Here is a 25397-nt window from a genome sequence, read left to right as displayed (position 1 = left end):
ATATCCTAAGATCGATTCCTAAGGGTCAAGAAAAATGTTACCAGACCTTGTTCACTCGACTAGACAAACGTTACGGAGATGCCCATCTACAACAAGTCTAGAAGAAAAGAAAGTGAATTACAGAAAGCTTCAGAAAGAGCTCGCTATTGCTTTGGAACATGAAACAGCTAGTCAAACTTCACGGAGCCATCGAGTAAGAACCGTCGAAGAAGGCGACGAACCAAACGATGAACGTCTGGAAGAAATGGTACGAAAAGTAGTTCGTAACACGATGCCAAAGAGACGAGAGATCAGATGGAATTGTGGTGACGTAGGTCACATTCGCCGTAAATGCAAGAAAATTATACAACAGTCAGAAAACTAGAATGGGTCGACACCAAGGGGCAACTGCCGACCTCGAGAAATACAGCCCCCATAGTAACTGTGAACATTACGTCCTTCGGTTGAATTCATAGCTTGTACATCGAGGGTCGTATCAATAATAAATGTAGATCGTTTTTGGTAGATACAGGTGCAACAAAAACTATTGCACGGCCAGAAGTATTACGAGGCCATCTTAAATTATCGCCTGCAACAGTAAAGCTTATAACAGCAACTGGTGAGATAATTAATACATATGGCGAGGCTAATATGTCAGTATCCATTGGCCAGACCACAGTGAAACATAGAGTATTAATTGCAGAGATCTCCGACGAGTTCATATTGGGGATGGATTTACTAAGGAGAGTTGGGGCTGTATTGAATGTCAAAGATGGAGTTCTCTAGATCAGTGGTGAAGAGTTGCCGTTCCATGAAGACAAAGAAGATGTTATCAGCTTAATAACTACTTGTGACGTAACGATACCCGGTAATAGTGAGAAAATTTTGATGACCAGACCTGATGGTTACTGCCGAGAGGGAAGTTTAAGGATGGTCGAAGATGTGAATAATGCCGAGTTCCTAACGGCAAAAGCTTTGGTGACAATTCGAGATGTCGTTCCTGTAAGAGTTATGAATTTAAAGGGAACTGCTATTAAGTTAAGTAAAAGAACTTTGATCGGACAGTGTGTTCCCGTGGCTTCGATTTGTTCCATGAATACTAATGTGAAGTCTATGCTGATAGAATTTCAAGATGTTTTTGCCATTGATAAGAAGGATAATGGTAAAACAAGCATAGTAAAGCATAAAATTAATACCGGAGACGCTCAGCCGATCAGACAACCTAGACGACTTCCATTTGCGAAAAGAGATAAAGCCGAAGAAATCATCAAAGATATGAACAAACAAGGGGTAATTGAACCATCAAACAGTCCATGGACATCACCAGTAGTGCTAGTAAAGAAGAAAGATGGTTCAACACGTTTTTGTATTGACTACCGACAGCTCAATGCGATAACTAAAAAAGATAGTTATCCTTTGCCCAGAATAGACGATACTTTGGATACACTTTCGGTTCTCGTTGGTTCTCCACACTCGATAGAAAAAAGGGTACATATTGGCAAGTAGACATGGAGCCAGCTGATCGTGAAAAAACCGCATTCTCGATAGGATCAGGGCTTTGACAGTTCACAGTTATGTCCTTTAGTTTATGTAATGCCCCGGCCACATTTGAAAGATAGATTAATGGAGGCAGTTTTAAGAGGTCTAACATGGAAAACATGCCTGGTTTATTTGGATGATGTAATTGTAGTTGGAAGATCCTTCGATGAACATGCCAATAATCTGACAGAAGTCTTTCAACGATTGCAGGCAGCGAATTTAAAGTGGAGTCCGAAGAAATGTCACTTGTTTCGACGAGAAGAAGTACTTGGGACATATTGTAGCAAGTAATGGTGTAACAGCTGATCCTGAAAAACTTGCAGCAATTAAGGATTGGCCAGTACCAAGAGATAAACACGAAATTAGAAGTTTTCTTGGCCTATGTACATACTACCGACGTTTTGTCAAAGGATTTGCCAACATCTCCAAGCCATTAACAAAGTCGACAGAAGAAGGCAAAGAATATACATGGAGTGAAGAGTGTCAAAGAGCTTTTGAACACTTACAAATGGCTCTGATCAGCGCACCGATTTTAAGCTACCCTAGACAGGCAGGAAAATTTGTGTTGTGACACCGATGCAAGCAACAGTGCAATAGGAGCTGTTCTTTCCCAAATCCAAGATGGGCAGGAGAAAGTCATCGCTTACTTTAGCAAAGTCTTGTCGAAACCAGAAAGAATCTATTGCGTTACCAGGAGAGAATTGCTAGGCGTAGTGAAGGCTTGCGAGCATTTCCATAAATACGTGTATGGCAGTACATCTGTGATCACGCTGCTCTACAATGGCTCCTACAAATTTCGTAATCCGGAGGGCCAGATGGTAAGATGGTTAGAACGATTACAAGAATATGATTACGGTCATTAATGATCAATGGCAGCCACAACAGCTACAAGACGCTCAAGCAGATGATCCATGTATAAAAAGAGTATTGGATTGGATGCGTCGAAGTGAAAGGCCTTCTTAGCAAGACATTAGTGCATGTAGTCCTGAAGTCAAGTGTTACTGGAGCCAATGGAATTGCTTAGTGCTAAAAGATGATCTTCTTTATAGAACCTTTGAGAACGATGATGGTACAGAATCTAAGCTTCAGTTGACTGTACCTAAAAGTAAAGTGTCAGAAGTATTGCGTCAGTTACATGACGGTGCATTAGGTGGACACTTTGGTATTACGAAGACTCTGCAAAAGGTTCGAGAACGGTTCTATTGGGTGAACTATAAAGATGATGTAAGAAGATGGTGCCCGAAATGTGAACTGTGTGCAACCAGTAATGGCCCAGTTGGTAAAAAAAGGGCACCCATGAAACAGTACAATGTTGGTAGTCCTATGGAAAGAGTAGCAATTGACATTGCAGGTCCACTTCCAGAGACGAATGATGGAAATAAATATATCCTGGTAGCTATGGATTATTTTACGAAATGGACTGAGGCCTACGCGATACCAAATCAAGAAGCTGCTACCGTTGCAGAGGTACTTGTTAAAGAATTCTTCAACCGATTTGGTGTTCCTTTGGAGATCCACTCCGACCAAGGGCGAAACTTCGAGTCAACCCTTTTTCAAAACGTTTGTAAATTGATTGGTGTCAATAAGACCAGAATGACACCTCTGCATCCTCAATCAGATGGAATGGTCGAGAGGATGAACCGAACGATGGGTAAACACCTGTCCAAAGTTGTATCAGAACATCAAAGAGATTGGGACCAGCACATTCATTTATGCCTAATGGCCTACTGCTCGGCCGTGAATGAAACTGTACAGGCCAGACTCCAACCGGCCTGATGTTAAATCGTGAAGTTCGTTTGCCCTGCGACCTTCCGAAGAACATGTTGCAAGCGAAGATTATGTCGACCGCATGAAGTTAAGAATGAACAACATTCATGAACTTGCCCGACAACACATCCAGTTAACCAGTGACAGAATGAAAGATCAATACGATTCTCGATGCAAGAATGAAAGCTATGAAGTAGGTGATCTTGTTTGGCTTTATAATCCACAACGTCGTCGTGGCTTGTCTCCTAAACTACAAAGACAATGGGAGGGTCCGTATGAAATTAAAAAGAGAATAAATGACGTAATATACCGAATTAAGAAGTTGCCGAAAGGTAAACCAAAAGTAGTTCACATAAATCGCCTTGCAACTTATGCTGGATCAAATGAAACAGAAGAAGCCCGCACCCTTCAACATGAGATCAAAGATGACCGGCGACCAAGCTTTAATGAGTTTATGTCAAATTACACAGAGAGAAAGAGTGCTTGATTCGGCGTGACGTCAGAAGTTCAGCAGGATCTTTTTAGTGTTCCGCATAACGTCTCTCTAGCCCACTGTGTTGCCCAAGATCTTAAGATGACTAAAGGAATCTCATCTGTATTTTATAAGAAGTTCGGTGGTTTAGACGAGTTAAAAAATCAACAGCCTAAAGTCGGAAGAGTACTGAGATTAGAAGATGGCACTCGATCTTTGCTGTATATGGTGACCAGGAAGTCGTATACAGACAGGGCAAGCTACGAGGATATATGGCGTGCTCTAACTCATTTGAAGAAAATCGTTACAATTATGACATCAAGAATTTGGCCTTACCCAAGATAGACCATGCACTAGATAATCTGGATTGGAAGATTGTCAGAAGCATGCTTGAAGTGATCTTCCGAGAAACCGGCCTAATAATATGTATTGCATTAATCCGAAGAGATCGTGTCCTTCAAAGACAGTGGACTGTTATTTTTTTCTGAGGGGTTCATGCAGAGCTGGAGAGTCCTGTAGATTCCGCCATCCTGGGCCTACATATAGAGTTGCTGATCGGGACGCTCATATTTAAGAGGGGAGCAATGTTACGAACATGCTTTCGGCATGGCCCATGTAACAGTTGCATCTCGAAAAAGGCATCAAGAACACTCGCGATGTATCGAGTGCGAGAGAGAACAACACGTCACGTAGGCGAATTAGAGGTGGCACTACCCCAGAAGATTCGAGAATAATACTTTTTGGTATATACATGTACCGATGTTATGAGTAAGTTTATTTGGTAAGATACTATTGAACTGTAAACTTATAAATAAATATATTTATATAAATTCGAACCGCTCGTTTTATTTAAAAACGCTACAGTATATAGTGGAATCTGACACACAGAAAAAATAGTGTTACATTTACTTGAAGAGAAACTTGGTAAGGGACATGCCGTATATCTAGATAATTTTTATAATAGTGTTGAGTTGGCGTCTAAGTTACTACAGAAAAATACATACTGTACTGGAACTCTAAGAATAGATAGAAAAGTCAATCCAAAAGAGCATTTTCTGATGGAGTACATGTTGGAAAATGGCGTGACAAACGTAATGTGGCATACATTAGTAAAGAGTTTGGCAGTGAAATGGGTGTTTTTAGAAACAAACGAGGACAGGAATCAGAAAAACCCGAGTCTATAATTGGGTACAATGCGTTTATGTCCGGAATAGACAGGCAAGACCAAATGATGGCTTATTATCCATGTGATTGTAAAACCATCCGTTGGTACAAAAAAATATTTGTACATGTGCTGCAAATGAGCCTTGTAAATGCACATTTCTTATTCAATAAGTATTCTCAGTCCGATAATTTACGTTTGTACGATTTTCGGTTACACATAATTAGGAGTTTTCCAGTCGGGCGCGATATTGTATATTTACCTACAGTTTCTTCTCATACAGCGAAATTGCTCATACTATTAGCAAAATAGAAGAAACGACAAAGGAGACAAAGGGAACTAAATAATCTAAAAGGATGAAAAGAAAAGAATACAAAACATGCAGATTGAGGAAAATCCGGAAGCAAACAGTCCATGAATGTAAAATATGTCCTGGAAAACCTAGTTTTTGTCTCCAATGTTTTTATGAATATCACAGAACTGTATAAAAATTTATATTAAATTTGTTTTTGAAATGCACCATGTATTTTGTTGTTTTTAACACAATATACATGTACACTCCGATCGGAGTATTCGGTACCTAATAAAGATTTTCATACGCCACTCCGACCACCCCGATCGGAGTGAGTTTTTTTCTTCCGTTTTGTACAAAAAATCAACTCTTAAATCTTTTATGACCTACTTTTTATTTTATATTTTTCAAAACAAATTGTAAATGTAGCAAATAAAATGTTTGGCGTCAGCCGTGATCTTCCAATATAGATCGGCAGTCAACCTGTTAATCGCCTTTTTGTTGAAATAAGGGATATTTGTTCTTTTAAAGTATTTGTTGTAAATTGTCTCCTTTCTACAACACAAGAAGCGGTCCAGACGTTGGAAATGGCTAAGTTGTTGGACTTGGACTAAATAATCCTTCGTCAAAAAACAATTTCTACGTCGAACTGGTAATAATAATGCTTTGTTGTATTTGATGGCACTTTATTTTACGTTGCACTCTAGTTTACAAAGATTGTAGTTTACAAAAGTATTTAATATACACAAACTCGTTATTTTTCTGCTATGCGTGCGAAGGTAAGGTTTACGTAGAGCGCGTGTGAGCTAACCTACTTGGGGATCGAGAAGTCTGAGAGAAGAATTGGTGCATAACTAATGGCACGATGGCCGCGAACGAAGAGTGAGATGTGAACTGTTTGACACGAGGGCCGAGCAAAGAAGTCTTGATGTGAACTATTTGGCACTAGGGCCGAGCACGAAGTCTGAGAGTGAGAAACGAGAGAGAAGTCTTGAATGTGAATATTGTTTGCTACGAGGGCCCAGCACAAAAGTCTGTGAATGTTGACCCAGTTCTAGGTAGATAAAAAACTTGTTTCTTGTAACGAATTAGCGAGGCGGTTGAAGGAGCAAAAAGCATTTATGACTAGTGGTGGTCGGAAAAATGATAAGTTTTTTATATTAAAAGGGGAGATTTGGCGCTAATATATAATCACAGTGTGTCGAATATTAGAATAAGCAACCTGTTTCAGCGAGAGTCGGACGAGACCAAAAACTCGTTTTATTGTAATAGAAATATATCGACAATAGGAGAATATATCTTTGTTTTCTTAATCATGATTGTAACAGAATAATGAGGAATTATTGGAAATATGTTAAGACTTTAACAGTATTACTAACGAGTAAGGAAGTGTTAAGACTCCCAAACAAGTTAAGAAATCGTGGTGCTAAAATATTGGAATTAGTCAAGAAGCAACAAGGTAAGTAATTAATTTCTGACGACTCAAAATTTACTGTAGTTCAAACAAAAATAATATTGGGTATTACACGATGTATTGGACTTTATTATTCTAAATACATCAATTTTGTTACAAAGTTTCCATTTGCAATGATTTCTGTTTTGCTTTAAATGACAGAAAAAAAGATAATGCTTATTTTAAAATAATTGGGTGTTTCTATATTCGACCGACAACATTCTATCACAGAGAGCTCTCGCTAATTAATGAATTTTGATATGGGAACACGAACGCTTAAAGTGCTTAGTTTCTGAGATACAGGATGTTAAAAATTTGAAATCAAAATAAAAAATTTGCCATAAATTAAAAATACCTTCAAATTTGGTGGCCAATCTGCTTTTTCTTTCCAAAGTCTTTCTAAAGTCCTTAATATTTTGACATACAATTTTTAAAACGTTTATCCGGTGGCGCGCTATCTAGTTAGTTGACAAGTTTTATCCCCCCCATTTTTTACGCCGCTGGAGGAAACATTTTTTTACTTATTTTAAATTCTCTGTTTAGTTTTAGTTATAAAAATAATAACCTTTTATATAGCTGAACTGAACAATGTTGTTGTGGACATTTGCTTCTAAACAAAAGTTGTCATTTTATTTTGTATATATATATATATATATATATATATATATATTTATATATATCATATATATATGATAATATATATATATATATATATATATATATATATATATATATATATATATATATATATATATATATATATATATATATATATATATTTATTTACGGTAACAATTGACTTCCCACATGTAAAATTGTAGGTTCAATTGGCTTCCGCTGGTCAATTGGCATCCGGTATTCGGATGCCAATTGACCTCTTCAAAATAATATCAGAAACGCATAGTGGATGATATTATAAGGCTCTTTACGCGATATGAACCCGGAATCCAATTGGACCGTTTTTTGATTCGTAAATAAATCGTAGTTCGAGGCAAAAAATAAGCAGCGCCACCATCGATTTGTGTATATTGAGTTAAAGCGATATTCATGTCGTTACAGCTTAGCGGTTCAATTGGCATCTACAGGATGTGATACGATTTTGGAAGCCAGTTAGTCACTTAGATTGTCTTAGATTCCAGGTTTATAAAGGTTCGAGTAACATCTGGTCGATTCGCGTTTGAGTTTAATTCTTAGAATGGATATTTTTTGTTTAGTTTTTGGATTTACAATATATTATTGGTTTTATCTTACTTTCTTGTTATCTGCAGTCTTTTATTCTTTTTGAAAGGTTTTATAACCTTATTTCTCAGCGCCATGTGTATAATTTTTTGAAGCACATTGCTAAAACGTTGTGTATTAAAAAGCATTTAATGTTAGGGGTTGTAAATGCATTAAAAATGTTGTGAATTTTGAAAATGTGGTTTGGCGCTGTGTTAATAAGATTCTTTCGTTAAGATGCTTAGTTTTTATCTTTTTCTGGTTATGCTTTGTCTTTTTTTCTGTGAAAATATTAACTAATATTATAAATGTGAGTGTAAGGTGTTTGTCGGCTTGTTTTTTTTTCGCATTCCCTGTTTAACTTTTTAACCGATCATATTGATTATTTTTGCAATTTTGACAGGGACACAAATAAGCACAGATGATACATTTTATTAAAAAAAGTTGTATTTTCAAGGGATACTTCTCGGCAGAAGACGCCATCACAATCGAATCGAGGATAAAAGCTAGTATTTTATATGTAAATGAGAATGCAATCCACTCTTAACTGATCAACGTTTAATATGTCATCACAGGTGTTCCGTGTGCAATGCTGCCAGGTCACCCATATACAGCTTGGAACAACAAGAGCCATTTGCTGATCGGTTTAGGTCACCGAAACCCAACCAATTATGATTGGATCAACAGAAACAACTACTCCCCGTGGGCTAATACCCCTACCGGCATTGAATTATACTATTGATCCAATGGTCGCAGAACAACACAACCCATCAAGTGTGAAACGCCAAACAGCTGTTTCGGTCCGCCAGACCTTATCAGTGACGCTTGGCTTCTCCATTGGAAAGTTGTCCGTTCTGCTTAAGGGGACAAGGTCCTCTGAATCTCAAATGTAAATGAGAATGCAATCCACTCTTAACTGGTCAACATTTAATATGTCATCACAGGTGTTCCGTGTGCAATGCTGCCAGGTCATCCATGTACAGCTTGGAACAACAAGAGCCATTTGCTGATCGGTTTAGGCCGCCGAAACCCAATTAATTATGTTTAGATCAACAGAAACAACTACTCCGAGGGCTAATACCCCTACCGGCATTGAATTATACTATTGATCCAATGGTCGCAGCACAACACAACCCATCAAGTGTGAAACGCCAAACAGTTGTTGCGGTCCGCCAGACCTCATCAGTGACGCTTGGCTTCTCCATTGGAAAGTTGTCCGTTCTGCTTAAGGGGACAAGGTCCTCTGCATCTCAAATGTAAATGAGAATGCAATCCATTCTTAACTGATCAACATTTAATATGTCATCACCGGTGTTCCGTGTGCAATGCTGCCAGGTCACCCATGTACAACTTGGAACAACAAGAGCCCTTTGCTGATCGGTTTAGGTCACCGAAACCCAACCAATTATGTTTGGATCAACAAAAACCACTACTCCGAGGGGTAATACACCTACTGGCATTGAATTATACTATTGATCCAATGGTCGCAGATCAACACAACCCATCAAGTGTGAAACGCCAAACAGCAGTTTCGGTCCGCCAGACCTCATCAGTGACGCTTGGCTTCTCCATTGGAAAGTTGTCCGTTCTGCTTAAGGGGACAAGGTCCTCTGAATCTCAAATGTAAATGAGAATGCAATCCACTCTTAACTGATCACATAGGTGACCTAGCAGCATTGCACACGGAACACCTGTGATGACATATTAAATGTTGATCAGTTAAGAGTGGATTGCATTCTCATTTACATTTGAGATTCAGAGGACCTTGTCCCCTTAAGCAGAACGGACAACTTTCCAATGGAGAAGCCAAGCGTCACAGATAAGGTCTGGCGGACCGAAACAGCTGTTTGGTGTTTCACACTTGATGGGTTGTGTTTTTCTGCGACCATTGGATCAATAGTATAATTCAATGCCGGTAGGGGTATTAGCCCACGGAGTAGTTGTTTCTGTTGATCCAATCATAATTGGTTGGGTTTCGGTGACCTAAACCGATCAGCAAATGGCTCTTGTTGTTCCAAGCTGTACATGGGTGACCTGGCAGCATTGCACACGGAACACCTGTGATGACATATTAAATGTTGATCAGTTAAGAGTGGATTGCATTCTCATTTACATTTGAGATTCAGAGGACCTTGTCCCCTTAAGCAGAACGAACACTTTTCAATGGAGAAGCCAAGCGTCACTGATCAGGTCTGGCGGACCGAAACAGCTGTTTGGCGTTTCACACTTGATGGGTTGTGTTGTTCTGCGACTATAGGATCAATAGTATAATTTAATGCCGGTAGGGGTATTAGCCCTCTGAGTAGTTGTTTCTGTTGATCTAAATATAATTAATTGGGTTTCGGTGACCTAAACCGATCAGCAAATGGCTCTTGTTGTTCCAAGCTGTACATGGGTGACCTGGCGGCATTGCACACGGAACACCTGTGATGACATATTAAATGTTGATCAGTTAAGTGTGGATTGCATTCTCATTTACATTTGAGATTCAGAGGACCTTTTACCCTTAAGCAGAACGAACAACTTTCCAATGGAGAAGCCAAGCGTCACTGATGAGGTCTGGCGGACCGAAACAGCTGTTTGGCGTTTCACACTTGATGGGTTGTGTTGTTCTGCGACTATAGGATCAATAGTATAATTCAATGCCGGTAGGGGTATTAGCCCTCGGAGTAGTTGTTTCTGTTGATCCAAACATAACTAGTATTTTATAGTATAGCAAAGTAATACATTTTCGGGTAGATCAGATATGTAGGATTTAGTGCTCGCTCTTCTACCTATATTTTATTAAAGTGTCTTATTCTGGATCATTTTTTGTCTTTAACTGGGATATTATTACTCTCCTGCCTTCTACTATTCTTTGCTTTTCTCACCACTCCTGCTGATATCTCTATATTTGTGTTTCGTTTATTTATCCGTTCATAGTTTGTTATTAATTTTGCCTCACACATGTTTGCGTCTTAATAATTTTAATAATATAGAAATCTTATTACCTGAATAAAGGAATCATGTTTTGTTCAAATAAATTTAATAAATTAAAACCATTTCTACATACCATTTTGAAGATAATCATAACAACTTGAAAACACTACAACAAATGAAATGGAATAAGCAGTTGTTCCACATCTCTAACGTAAGGATATGAAGAAAAATTGATTCTTAATATCGTGTGTATTTTTCACCAGCGCGAATTAGTGCTTGAAATCTACGTGGCATGCTGCGTATAAGCCTGTCGATATCTTGTTGAGGTACCTATATTTTCCCATTCTTCGATTAGAGTTTCTTTTAGTTGTTGAAGGATTTGAGGTGGATGTGGGCGCCTCGGGACACATCTATCTAACATATCCCAAAGATGTTCAATTAGTATAAGCGAATAAATGCAATACACTCTTAACTGCTCAACACATCAAGGTGTTATAGCAGGTGTTCCGCGTGCAATGCTGCCATGTTCACTATTGGAGTCACTGGAGTAGTTGTTGCTATTGATCCAAAAAGTGAAGCTTTGCTTGGGTTTTCGGTAACCTTAACCGACAGCAAATGACTCTTGTTTTCCACGCTGTACATGTGAACATGGCAGCATTGCACGCGGAACACCTGCTATAACACCTTGATATGTTGAGCAGTTAAGAGTGTATTGCAATTTTTCGCTTATATTTTATAGTCAGAGGACACAGTCCCCAAAGCAGAACGGACAACTTTCCAATGGTGAACCCAAACGTCACTAATGATAGTCTGGGTGGACCGAAACAGCTGTCTAGTGTTTCACACTTGGTGAGTTGTGTTGTTCTGCAACCATTTGGATCAATAGTGTAATTCAATACCGGGAGAGGCATTAGCCATCGGAGTAGTTGTTGCTATTGATCCAAAAAGTTAAGCTATGTTCAATCAGATTTAGATCGAGACTCAGGGGTGGCCAATCCATGGTTTGAATCCCGTGCTGCTGAAGGAAGTTCTTGGGTTTGATTTCCTTTTACGACCCTGTCCAATGCGTCTTTTATATCGACCGGTTTCTACATATCGATTCCAAGCATGATGGATGACGGAAGAACTGACGATAAAATTCCTTGCCACCTGTCGAATACTGGTACCATTTTCATTAGTAATAACAAGAACGATTTCTTGCTTATTTGTATATCATTCTGTCATCTCTCATTTTGAAAAACTAGTGTGAAACTTAACAATTTATGATGAAATGTAAAATTTCTAGAATAAAACAACTGAAAACTTTTGTTTTCTGTACTTCCACAAAATTTATTTAGTAATTGTCACTACAGCTGTTTCGGCAACTTGCCTTTCTTAAGTGATGGTTAACCTACTGTGCGTTCAGGTTATATAGTTTCACTGAACAGGTTGAGGAGGGGGGGAGTTGTTAGTCTCAAGTTCGTCATTCAGAATTGGTGTCTTTTAATTTTCATAGATTCTAATAAAGATAGCTTAAGGCTTTTATTTTGGACGTGAAGAATTTGAAATTGGTCGTTAAAAGAATGATTATGATCTAGAAGGTGAAGTGCATATGTGGATTCTGTTTTCCTATTATTGAAAGCCCTTTTATGTTCTGTTATACGTTTGTTGAAGGCTCTACCTGTTTGACCGATGTAAGCTTTTGGACAGTCTCCACAGGTGAGTTTATAAACCCCAGTGTGTAAGTGCATGTTTTTCGTTTGGCTCTTGTTGTTCTTAATATATTTAAATGCTGGTGTTATTCTTTTCTTTTGATCTGTCTGGCTATTTTAGTTAATATATTACCTGTATATGACGTGATCGAGCAATATATTGTATTGGGCTTTTTCTCTTGTGGTGGGAAGATTGATTTAAGGGCTTTCTTGAGTAGTTTTTGCTGTAACATTTTGTTTATTATGTATTCGTTGTATCCAATATTTATTGCTATAAGTTTAATGATATTCAATTCTACTTCGAAGTTATTATTTGACATTGGGATTTCTGTCAATCTGTGGAACATACTATAGTAGGCTGCTAATTTATGTTGTGCAGGATGGGATGAAGTACTGTGTATGGTTGTGTCAGTATGTATAGGTTTATGAAATACAGAGAACTCGTGTTTGTTTTCAATTCTTATAATTTTTAAGTCTAGAAAATTTATTGACTGGTTTTGTTTTATTTCTCTTGTAAATTTAATATTACTATGGATTGAATTAACGTATGATAAGATTTGGCCAAATTCATGACACATAAAATAATGCAATGTCAAAACATGTAGCATGTTATTAATTATTCATACTTTATAGTACATTCTTAACTTTTGTTAAAGGTCCTAAATTACTCCTAAAACTTTGTTTACGTTGAAAGCTATGTATCGCCATTTTAAAAAGAGAGACCAAGAAATTTTGTAAATTATATGTTTGCAACTGTGTTTCTTACAAAAACCTTTTGTATGTATATAACTTCTGTATTATTCACTTCTAATGAAGTTAAGAGATAAAATACTGATTCTGAATTTTGTTTAAAAGAAGTGTACCTTTAAACATTTGATTTTCAACTTCTTCAAAGTTACAGTAATTTCAACATCTTTTCAATTCTTGAGTACTTCAATTCCCAAGAGATTTCAGTAATTTTATTTTATTTTTTTCTACGTAGGGCAAACACAACCATGAGATATAATCGAGACTCCATATATTTCAAACTAGGTTGATTTTGATAAAATTGGTTTTTGTTAGGTACAGATAATAATTACCTATGTAGTGCCTTCATAACAGGTAATTCTTATTTTTATGTTACAGCCTTAAAATAAAACATACATTATGTCGAATAAATTTTGATATATTATTTATTAACAAACGGTTAAAGAAAAACAAATATGTGTTAAAATACGACTCTTTTTTAATTATTGCTTTTCATAGTATATGGACATAATATTTTATCTCTTTTTAATGTAAAAGAATCTGGTTCGTTTTGATTGTGCATCTATTATTATATAATACCACATCAAACCAGATTCAGTGACGTACGAGAAGTATGGGCAGAGGAAAGAAAAATACACACAGTTGTAAGAAGTCAGATACCAAAAAATAAAGGAGAAAGTTATGTGCACTTTGCGTTCGGCAATAATGTGCCTGTTGTCTTAAACATCTTCACTTGCAAAAATATTCACAGTGAGTGTTATCAAATGGTCGTATACTCTTATAAGTACTTTTGTTTGCTTTCTAAGTATTTTTCATGGACTTTGAATTTGCTAAAATATTGGAAAGTGTCATCGAAAATGCAAATCGAAGAGAAATACGAACAAGAACGAGAAAATACAGCCCATATAGCCCATAATGCGACGTAACAGCCCAAGACATGAAGTTACAATCATTGTAACATTTAATTTTAACATTTAATCCTACTATACCAGAATTTCTTTAGTAATACCAAATAATTCATTACAACAGAGCTCTTTTACTCAGGGAATAATCAGACTAGAAGTTGTTAAAAGACGATAAAACATTTTTAAATTACTGAGCTTAAAAAATGTAAAATAAAAGTATTTAGCAAATTAAATCAAATTTGAAGCTGTCATAATTTTAAAAGAAAAATATTCAATCTCGAAAAAAGCAATAACTACCTGCCTACAATTTAAAGATAAAGAGTAATATACTCTAACAAGTTAAATTTTTAAACATCCGTTTCGACAACAAAATATTACAATGACTGAACAGATGAATTGACTCAGGTAGAATTCCACCGAAACCTTTAGGTATTATTGTCGACTTGAGTCATAAACCAATGGATGCTAAAGGTCCAAAGCCAATCGATGCCAAAGAAACCGCAACAGCGATTGATGCCAATTGGTACCGCAACAGAATTCGCTGTATATTGTGGCCCGTGAATATTCACGGATGCCAAATGGGAATACTTTTCGTCCAGAAGTCAATTGGTACTACAAAGAAATATATATATATATATATATATATATATATATATATATATATATATATATATATATATATATATATATATCATTTAGATGAAGATACCGTAATATATCCTCAAATCGACGTCTTTGCATTGCTTCTGCAACTATAGCTACCTTGCAGTCAGGTTCATTTTGCCAATACATCCGCTTACTCGGCAGTTGGTGGTAACCAGATAATAAGATTATTCCCAAGAAGACAGAAATTTCATCATAACTTACATTTAAACTATGCACTCCCTTTTGTCCGGCATAAAGATTAGTTTTTGTAATGATATGTTCAATTAGAGTATCAGTAAAAAAGCATTTGAAAGCTTGAAGTGGAGAATTTACTGAGTTTTTCAAAAATTCCATAGTCGATGGTCCAGAGGGTATAGTAACGGCAGGTAAATTCCAACTGTTTTCTTTATTTTGAGACCAAACACTGTTTGAAGGTGCAATTACTTTTCGTTTTTTATTTCCAATAGGTTTTGAAGTACCTGGCTGTGACAAATCAATATTTTTCTCATCCAAACAGATATTTACTGTACTGTTTGAATGATTCTCAACAATTTCCTCATCCAACTTAACAATCGCTTCTGATCTGAGGATTCTACCTGGTAAATGATTTGGATTTCCTTCAGTTTCGTCATCTGATAAATCTGAATCTTCGTCTGTATCAGCTTTAGCAGATTCTATAGGAGGAACTATTCCTACAGACCTGATTCTTCTAAAAAAACTCAATCCATCCGTAATTTTCTTCAAAAGCTTTCATAATTTCATCTACGCTAAACGTATTATCTTCAGACCTAAAAGAAAAAAATTAATCATTCTAGTGCTCAGTGGCAACTAAAGTTGCCACGTGAATTTAGGGTACCATAATTATGTACTAATTCAATGAACAGTTAATTTTCTGAGATCAGTATATATAATAAACCTTTGGTTTAAAATGAATTGAGTATAAACACAAAATATTATAAATTAACTAAAAAATACTTACATTTTTTAGGACTAAGTTTGGTTGCTGCAAAACTCTAATATTGAAATAAATACTAACGAGTACCTAACAAGTTTACAAGCAAATTTGTAGGTTATAAATACATGTGGACCCGTTAAAAATTATATACCACTTAAAAATAGGTCACACACAATACACAAAAGATTTTACAGGTGTTGAAAGTCACTGGCAACTAAAGTTGCCACTGAGCGCTAATGGGTTAATCAAGGCGGTAAGAATAAAATGCCTGATCATAAGTTGGAAGAAGTAATCAATCAGATTAATAGGATCCCAAAATATATTTCCCACTATTCACAGACGACAACTGACGCAAAATTTTTAGCTACACATGTGACACTTGCCAAAATGTACGAAATGTATTCCAAAGAATGTAATAAACCTGTATGTATCACCAACTACAAACAAATCTTTTATTCCAACTTTAATTTAAGAACTAAGACGCTAAAAAAAGATACATGCAACATATGCGACAGTTTAAAAATGGAAATTAATAATGAATCAAACAAAGAGAAGAAACAGGAACTAACTGAAAAACACAAACGACATATTGATGAGGCTGAAACTGCACAAAACTCGAGAAGAGATTTTAAAATGACAAAAGAATTGAATGACTATGAACGCCTCACTTTTGATTTGGAGAAAACTCTACCACTTCCAAGGATTCCAACTAACATCATTTTCTATAAGAGACAACTTTGGGTCTACAATGTTGGGGTGCATAGTGGATCTGAAAATCGTGGATACTGTTATGTATGGGCTAAAGGAGTAGCTGGTCGAGGAGCGCAGGAAGTGGGATTATGCTTAATAAGCCACACCCAAAAATATTTGTCATCTGACGTAAAATATTTGATGTTGTGGAGCGATTCGTGTGGGGACAAAACAAATCAAAATTACTTTTATATTAAATTATATTTTGCATTCATCCCATCATCTTTAAGATATTACTATAAATTTTTTATGTTCTGGTCATAGTTTTTTTGGCAAATGACTCGGATTTCAGTGACATTGAATTGGCTTTAAAACACCAGCACCAAATGTATTTGCCTTTAGATTACCTAAATGTCATGAAAGGGTGCAGAAAGAAAAATCCACTTGTAGTCACTGAACTGACTTCGAAAGACCTTTTTGGTACATCATCCATAGAAAGCAATATAACCAAGAGAAAAGTATCTGTTGATGGTGAAAAAATTAACTGGCTAAGATCTATTAAGTTAACAAAAAATGAACCTTTTTCATTATTCATTCGGCAGAACACTTCTGATAGTCCCATTAATGAGGTTAATATAAAAAAAATTACGAGAGGGCGAAAACTTCAAAGTCAATGTGATTTATTTTTAAATTTGGTCGAACTGTGGCCTCAAGGAAAACCAATAGAAGAACCGAAGCTTGCAAATTTGCGAGAAATGTACCATCTCTTACTAGCAGGTGGTTTAAGTTTTTATCAAAAATTAACCGGGAATGCAGGCATAGAAGATGTTGATTGTTTAAATATGAATAATTTAGATTTCTGTATTGAAGAAATTTAAATTTTTAATATTGTTATTACCATGTAATATGTACATTATATCAATAATCACTTGCCCTTTTTTGTAGTTGAGTCGAAATAATGTTAATAAATACATTTGAATAACCTGAATTTTTTACTTTGCAGGAAGCATCCAACCCCCAAAAAATCAACACAGTATTAAAAAAAAAAAATAAATTTTTGAAAATTATGTTTCTTGCGGTCTATTTCAACACAGCCTGCGGTGTAAAGTTTATGAAATATTAATGTTTTAAACAAACACAATTTATTGTTCATACTGCTGAACTGGGTCTAAATGTACACAAAAATCTAAAAAATAGATACAGCACAAGAAAACAAAATTCAATAAGAATTATATACACTACAAAGCATAATTTTTGAATTCTTACATTTTCTTTTTCACATATCTGCAAAGTTCTTGCCAAAATTTGTACATCAGAAAGCCTAGAATACCTAAGAATGGCACAACGAGACTGTATAGCTTCAATCACTTTCTCACTATAATTGCAAGCCAGAGCAAATCTGGTTGTGTTGGTGTACAATTCCATTGTTCTCCTCAGAGCTTGTTGTGCACCATCTGTCATACTAAAAAATAAAAACACAATTGATAAGATGTAGTTTAGATGCAGTGTCAGAGAAGTAGTAGTATTATTATGAAGTTTAGTATTAAACTTCATTTTTGAAACATTTTTTATTTTTTAGTTTAATAGGTAAAAACAATCTCCTACACTTCCTTTAAATTCATGACAATCCTAACCGTTTGTTCATTCACTTGATTTCCTAACCTTCCCATTGAAAACACTATTGGGTGACTATACAAAAAGGATTGAACAGGAACACACGCTTCACGCTAAGGTGCCCTTCATAGCGACTTTTTTTTACACAAACAATACAAGCAACGGTTAAAGGTAAATTACATAAAAGGAAAGACAATGGGAAATGCAACAACTAAAGTCCTACCATTTCGGATTCACACAACACTGAAAAAGACAGTTTAAATTTTCCGTTTAGTACGTTTGAAAAATTCCCATAAAATTGATCTAATAGTTGAATTTCGACTACCTAAATAGAGTATAGAAGCAACGTTCTGCGGCAGTATGATTTTTTGTTGGGAGATGGCTTGATAAAAATTTAATTGCTTCTTGATGATACCGACATTGAAACATCCAGTGGTTAAGGTCGTCATAATTGCCATTACATTCACATATATCAGTTTCGGAAAGTTTTATTTTATATAGGTAAGCATTTACTGTAGCATGTCCAAAAAGGCATCTAACGTACATAGTATAAATTTTCCGAGGGATGGGGCTTCTGTCATTTGGGGGAGTAGGTAGAAGAGTTGGATATATACTGCAATATGTATTTTTGCTACTGTTAGTAAAGAATTGCCACTCAATTTCCCAATTAAGTCTAACATGTTTCTTCCTAGCTGAAACTATATCCCATTTGGGCAACTCGTTGTACTCTATACTCACTAAAGTAGCGTCTTTATCCAAAAGTCTTTAGTCTACTTTTTCATTACCTGGAATATTAGAGTGACCTTTAACCCACACAAAGTTAACAATTCTGTTTAAAGAAGTTAAGATCCTTAGCTTTTCAAGCGCATCTACAATTAGTCTGTTAGTATATATGTGTTTGGAGAAGTGCCTTAATGCGAGGAGGACAGACTGTGAGTCAGAAAAAATTATATATAGTTCGAAATATAATGTGCTATTAATTATCCAATCCAACGCCTTGATAATGGCTACCAATTCAGCTGTGAATATTGAGCAATCTGATTTTAATTTGTACTGAAAATAATCTTGAATATTGTCTATGTAAATGGCACAGCCAACACCAGCCGGCGATTTTGAGCCATCGGTATAAATTTTACAAGAATGGTTACAGTTTTCCAGCTTGTTCTGTACTACTAAATCTTCGTAAACAATTGAAATAGATGAAGGAATTACTACAGCAGGTTTATATTCATATAGTATGTCATAATTGGAGCCAAATAATGGAATACCTTCTCCATTGAACGAATATTGTGATAAATTGGGAAAAGCAACAGCTAAAGTTGGAGAGTTTTTATTTGCCCACCATTTGTTTGTTAGATTTTCAACAGAGAGACAAGCTGTTTTGATTATTAAACTGGCATTTAAGAATAAATTTTTCTGCCAAAAATAGACGTCTTAAATGTAAAGGTGGCTCGTTACATTCTGCCAAAAGGGGTGGTGTGGGAGTAGATTTGAGAGCTCCTAGGACTAACCTTAAAGCTTTGTATTGTATTCGATCCAATTTAATCAAACGAGATTTTGTCGCTGATCCATAGAAAAAGCTTCCATAGTTCAAAATTGATCTGGTATATGCTCTGTAAAATAATAAGTTTATTTTCGTGTCTGCTCGCCAATCGTATAAATTAACGGCCTTAAGGATATTAAGGCTTTTTTCACATTTGGTAATGCAATTATTAATATGCTCGTTCCAGGTTAATTTTGAATCCAAGGTAACACCTAGGTATGTAAAACTGTTATATACAGGAATTTCCAGCTGGGAGAATTTTAACGTACTAACTTTTGGTAACCTGGGTCTCGAAAAAAATACTACACCTGACTTCTTAGGTGAGATGTCAAGCCCATGACTATCAAAATACTTTTTGCAATAAGACATATTTACTTCAAGGGCATTAACACATTGTTGAAAAGTTTTTTTCTCAACATAGAAACAGAAGTCATCAGCATATTGTAAAATGTTACACTGCATTCCCATAGTAATTTAATGAATACAAGTTAAATAATAAGGGACTAAGAACTGAGCCCTGAGGTAACTCTTTGTTAACTATCCTTGGATCAATCAGTGAATTATTTAAACGAATATGGACTTGTCTATTTATAAATAGATTGACTAGGACATAAGCACATTTACTAGGCACTCCTAATTTAACAAGTTGATCAAGCAGGTCGAGAATAACGTTATCATATGCACCAGAAATGTCCACAAATAAAGCAGCTGTGTATTGGTTTTTAGAATAAGTTAACTGGATATCGGTTGCTAAGTGTGAAATGCAATCCATAGTTCCTTTCCCTCTATGAAACCCAAGCTGACCATCTGGGTAAAGGTTGTTACTTTCCATCCACCATTCTAATCGATTTTTCATGATTCGTTCAAATGTTTTCAATATACATGACATAAGAGATATTGGTCTTAGGACATTAGGATCATTAGCTTTTGGGATATGTATTACAAGACACTGCTTCAAAGAATCACAGTTATCACCTTTAATTAGAATATTGTTAAAAATCTCACGGAGAAATTGAAGTGCTATTGTAGGCAAGTTATATATCATAAGATAATTTTATTAATACCATCCATCCCAGGGGAGGATCTCTTAGAATACTTGATATTAGCAGTTAGTTCATTGATACTAATAGGAGATGAAAAAAATGTGATTTAAATGTATCTTCAGTGGGATATATTGGAGAAGGAACATAGCAAGGAGCTATTTTATGAAACAAATTTTCAACGATGTTTTCGTCGTGCACATACAGGTTTTTATTTATTTTTTTAATTTTCTTAATTCTATCTCATATTTCAGTGGGATGAGTTTATCTGTTTAGAGTGAGACATAAGTTGGCCCAACTATTTCTACATTTTTGTTTAAAGGTTCGTTTACATTTAGAATTAATTTTTTGATATTCAACAAAGTTTGCCAGACACATATTTTGTTTGTACCTTTTGCATGCAATTTTTCTCTTATTCGATATCTCACGGCACTCCTCGTCCTACCATTTAGGTGATTTGAATGATATATTTGAGGATGGTCCTAGAATTTTGCAAGCTTTGTTCGCAGCATTCGTAATGTGTTCCATTAAAAATATACACATACCGTTGGTATCGATGCAGTTTGGTGGCGTGGAAAATGATTTCTCTATTTCAGCTGTATATAAGGTCAAATTTGCTTCATTCATAGACCATCTATATAATGGGGACGTGATTGCATCATTGTGATAATAGTTATTAAGCGTAATACTGATTGGGTAATGATCTGATCCATATGTATCCTGACTAATGGAACCAACCAAGTGTAGGACATACCTTAGATGAAGCAATTGTGAGATCTACTGCAGATTTAGCCTGGTCAGGAGTGGAAATCCTTGTGGCATATCCATCGTTTATAACAATCAAGTTTGGAAAATGATCTAAAGCATCCACCAAAACTCTGCCATCATGTGAGCATGTAGGTGAGCCCCACATGCTGTGATGGGCATTAAAGTCGCCTCCTATTATGCAATCATGTTTTATTTAACTAAATAAATTTATGTAGTCTTAAGATTTCGCTCTAACATCGGAGGTTTTGTATAGAGATACTATTGCCAGTTTTTTGTTACCAAGAATTATATTGATTCCACAAACTTCAATTTTTGGATTAAAATTATGATTAAATTGAATGACTTCGTATATAATTTTATGTGAAATGAAAATTGCTACTCCACCATAACCTTTATCTCTATTAACCGCAATGATGTTAAAGTTATTAAACTTTATGTTTAAATGTTATCTTACTTATGTTACTGATAACATTAAACTAATGTTATCAGTAGGCTTATACCATGTTTCAGAAATTATTGCAATATCAAACTTTTCCTGCATTAAAATTTGGTAAAAAGAATTTTTGTTAGTTTTAAGAGATCTAGCGTTCCACTGAATAATCTTAAGATTTTGTTTAAAGGACATCTTTGAGTTTTTTTTTGTTTTGTTAGGTTTTAAATATATTATCAACAATGTTTTTAATTTTATTTTCAAACTCTATATCTTCAAAATTTAAACTACTATTTGATAATGGATTCTGTGAAAATTGGTGAAAAAAACTTTTTTTTTTCCGTGGAATTTATGGCTTTGGCGAGAACCAATTAGCCAGACTATGTTAGATTGAATCATTCATTTGTGTAAAATGTTTCATAGTATCAGACCTGAGCATGATGTATTCATTTGTTTTGTTAGTAATATATAAAATGTGTAAGGTGTTTATATATATATATATATATATATATATATATATATATATATATATATATATATATATATATATATATATATATATATATATATATGTATATACATATATATATATATATATATATATATATATATATATATATATATATATATATATATACATATATATATATATATATATATATATACATATATATATATATATATATATGTATATATATATATGTATATATATATATATGTATATATATATATATATATATACATATATATATATATATATATATATACATATATATATATATATATATATATATATACATATATATATATATATATATATATATATATATATATATATATACAGGGTGTCCCAGACTAATTTACCCACGATATATCTCTTAAACGAATAGAGATTTTCGAATGGGACAAAAAGTGATCTATTCTACTTGTAATACACTTTAATATGGCGTAGAAAAAATCATCCCCTAAATATTCATCCCTTAGTTACAACCACTAACTTTAATTTTTTTAATAGCACCCTGTATATTTTTTTATAGTTTTGGATGTGGTCTTCTATCGTCTATTCAACAGATTTATTAAAAGTAAAATTGGTTTGTAAATAATCAAGAAATCAATTTATTTTTTATTTTTGTTAATTGAGTGTCCTAGACTAAAATTTATCCAGGCTTTATTTATTATTAACAAAATAGAGATTTTTTAAAGGGACAAAACTGGTCTATTCCATTTGTAATACACTTTAATATGGCGAAGAAAACATCCCCTAAATATTCATCTCTTAGTTACAACCCCTAACTTAAATTTTTTAATGGTACCCTGTACATTTTTTATAGTTTTAGATGTGGTCTTCTATCGCCTATTCAATCGATTTTTTTAAAAATAAAATGGGTTATATTTTTTAGTTTTGTTAAATGAATCAAGATAGCCTTAAAAAATAGAATAGAAAAGAAATATTATGCTTTATTATTCCTGAAAATTTTACTATTTTAACTACGTAGTATAACTTCTTACGTGCGTACGAAGTACACACTCTTTTTATTTAAACATTATTTTTAATTTTTCAAAATTTGGTCTTTGTAGGAGCATACGTTATCTTCCAGTGTGCAAAAATTAACAAAAAAATCTCTTATAATAAAGTCACAATATTTGAAAAACTTTTGCGGTTATTTTACGTCTTGGATATTATCCTTAATTCTGGTTGCCATGATTTGATCTGTTAAATCAACAATTATTATTTTTGACGTTTGGTATTAGACCAGTAATAATTATATTTGTTGTAATTGTGTATTTATAACATTTCGATATGCCTTATTTATTTTCGCCTGACGAGTACGTTGATATCCTTTTGATTTATGGAGAATTTCCCGACAGTTATATCAAGAAAGGTTTCCAAATCGAAACATTCCAAGCGAAAAAACCTTTAAGAATTTGGAACGCTTACTTAGACAGGGACATTTTCCTAATAATAAAAGAGGTACAATTGAACGCACAGTAAGATGTAACCAAAACCTTATTAATGTACTAGCATATGTTAATTTTAATCCCAAGGTGTCTGTTAGAACCCTCGCCAGTGAATGTGGCATTCCAAAAAGTTGTGTGCATAGAATTCTCAAAGATTTTAAGTACCATCCTTTTAAAGTGCACCTAGTTCAAGGATTACAGCCTGGTGATGACCAAACACGTCTTGAATTTATTGCAAAAATGATGTTAAAAATCAGTGATGATCCACTTTTTTTTATCAAAAATATTGTGGAGTGATGAGGCTAGATTTCACAATAATGGTGTTGTCAACCGTCACAATTCCAATTATTGGTCTCCCGTGAACCCACATTGGATGATGGAAACAAGATTTCAGCATATTTGGGGTATAAATGTGTGGTACGGTTTATTTAATGGCCGTGTTATAGGTCCTTACTTTTTTAACGGCACTCTAACAGGTGTTCGATATTTAGACTTGTTAGAAAACATTCTACCCGATTTGCTAGAAGATATTCCTCTTCATGAGCGTCAAGAAATGTGGTGGCAACAAGACGGAGCTACTCCACATAATGCGAGAATCGTTAGCGACCACCTACAAAACCGTTTTGATAACCACTGGATAGCAAACAACTCTCCAGAAATTATGTGGGCCGCACGTTCATATGATTTGTCACGTCTTGACTTTTTCTTTTGGGGAGCGATAAAAGATATTGTTTATCAATCAAAACCGCAAAATTTAGAGGAATTAAGAGAAAAAATAAGACAAGCATATCGCCAAATTACTCCCGAAATGATTCGAGCCACATGTACTGGAATGGACACGAATCTTCTGGAACGATTCGAAATGTGTGTTGCAGCAGGTGGATTACAATTCGAACGTTTAATGTAAATAATATTAGTTAGTTGGTGTTTTGATTTATTTTTTCATGTAATTTTTATTGCATTTATTTTTATTGTTCATTTAAGTTTTATTGTTTCTAAGGTTGTATTTTATTTGTACGAGTAGTATGTTCAATTTGCAATTTATTTAAAGTTTGCAATAAATTGTTTTTGTTTTACTTTCATTCTTTTATTTTGTAATATTGACGATTTATCTAATTTCAGTGATAATAAAGCATATTTCTTTTCTATTCTATTTTTTAAGGCTATCTTGATTAATTTAACAAAAATAAAAAATAAACTGATATTTTCTCGATACCTTACAAACCCATTTTATTAAAAAAACATCGGTTCAATAGACGATAGAAGACCACATCCAAAACTATAAAAAAATGTACAGGGTGCTATTAAAAAATTTAAGTTAGGGGGTGTAACTAGGGGATGATTTTTTCTTCGCTATATTAAAGTGTGTTACAAATGGAATAGAGCAGTTTTTGTCCCTTTAAAAAATCTCTATTTTGTTAATAAATATAGCCTGGATAAATTAGTCTGGGACACTTAATTAACAAAAATAAAGAATAAATTAATTTCTTGATTATTTACAAACCGATTTTATTTTTAATAAATCTGTTGAATAGACGATAGGAGATCACATCCAAAACTATAAAAAAATATACAGGGTGCTATTAAAAAAATTAAAGTTAAGGGTTGT

The 25397-nt window shown here is 34.5% G+C and overlaps 1 protein-coding gene across 1 annotated transcript in view; it reads right to left on the bottom strand.

The window, feature by feature from the left end:
* RfC4 (replication factor C subunit RfC4) overlaps positions 1–25397 on the bottom strand; it is a 79944-nt gene that overhangs the window by 38058 nt on the left and 16489 nt on the right. Inside the window, exon 4 of the mRNA XM_072526061.1 lies at positions 17701–17896. Within this exon, the coding sequence (XP_072382162.1) occupies positions 17701–17896 (196 nt within the window). The remainder of the gene's footprint in view (positions 1–17700; positions 17897–25397) is intronic.

This window comes from Diabrotica undecimpunctata, chromosome 3, assembly GCF_040954645.1.
Source record: "Diabrotica undecimpunctata isolate CICGRU chromosome 3, icDiaUnde3, whole genome shotgun sequence".
NCBI lineage: Eukaryota > Metazoa > Arthropoda > Insecta > Coleoptera > Chrysomelidae > Diabrotica > Diabrotica undecimpunctata.
The sequence above is the reverse complement of the archived record's forward strand: the minus strand, read 5'-3'. Positions and strand labels throughout refer to the sequence as shown.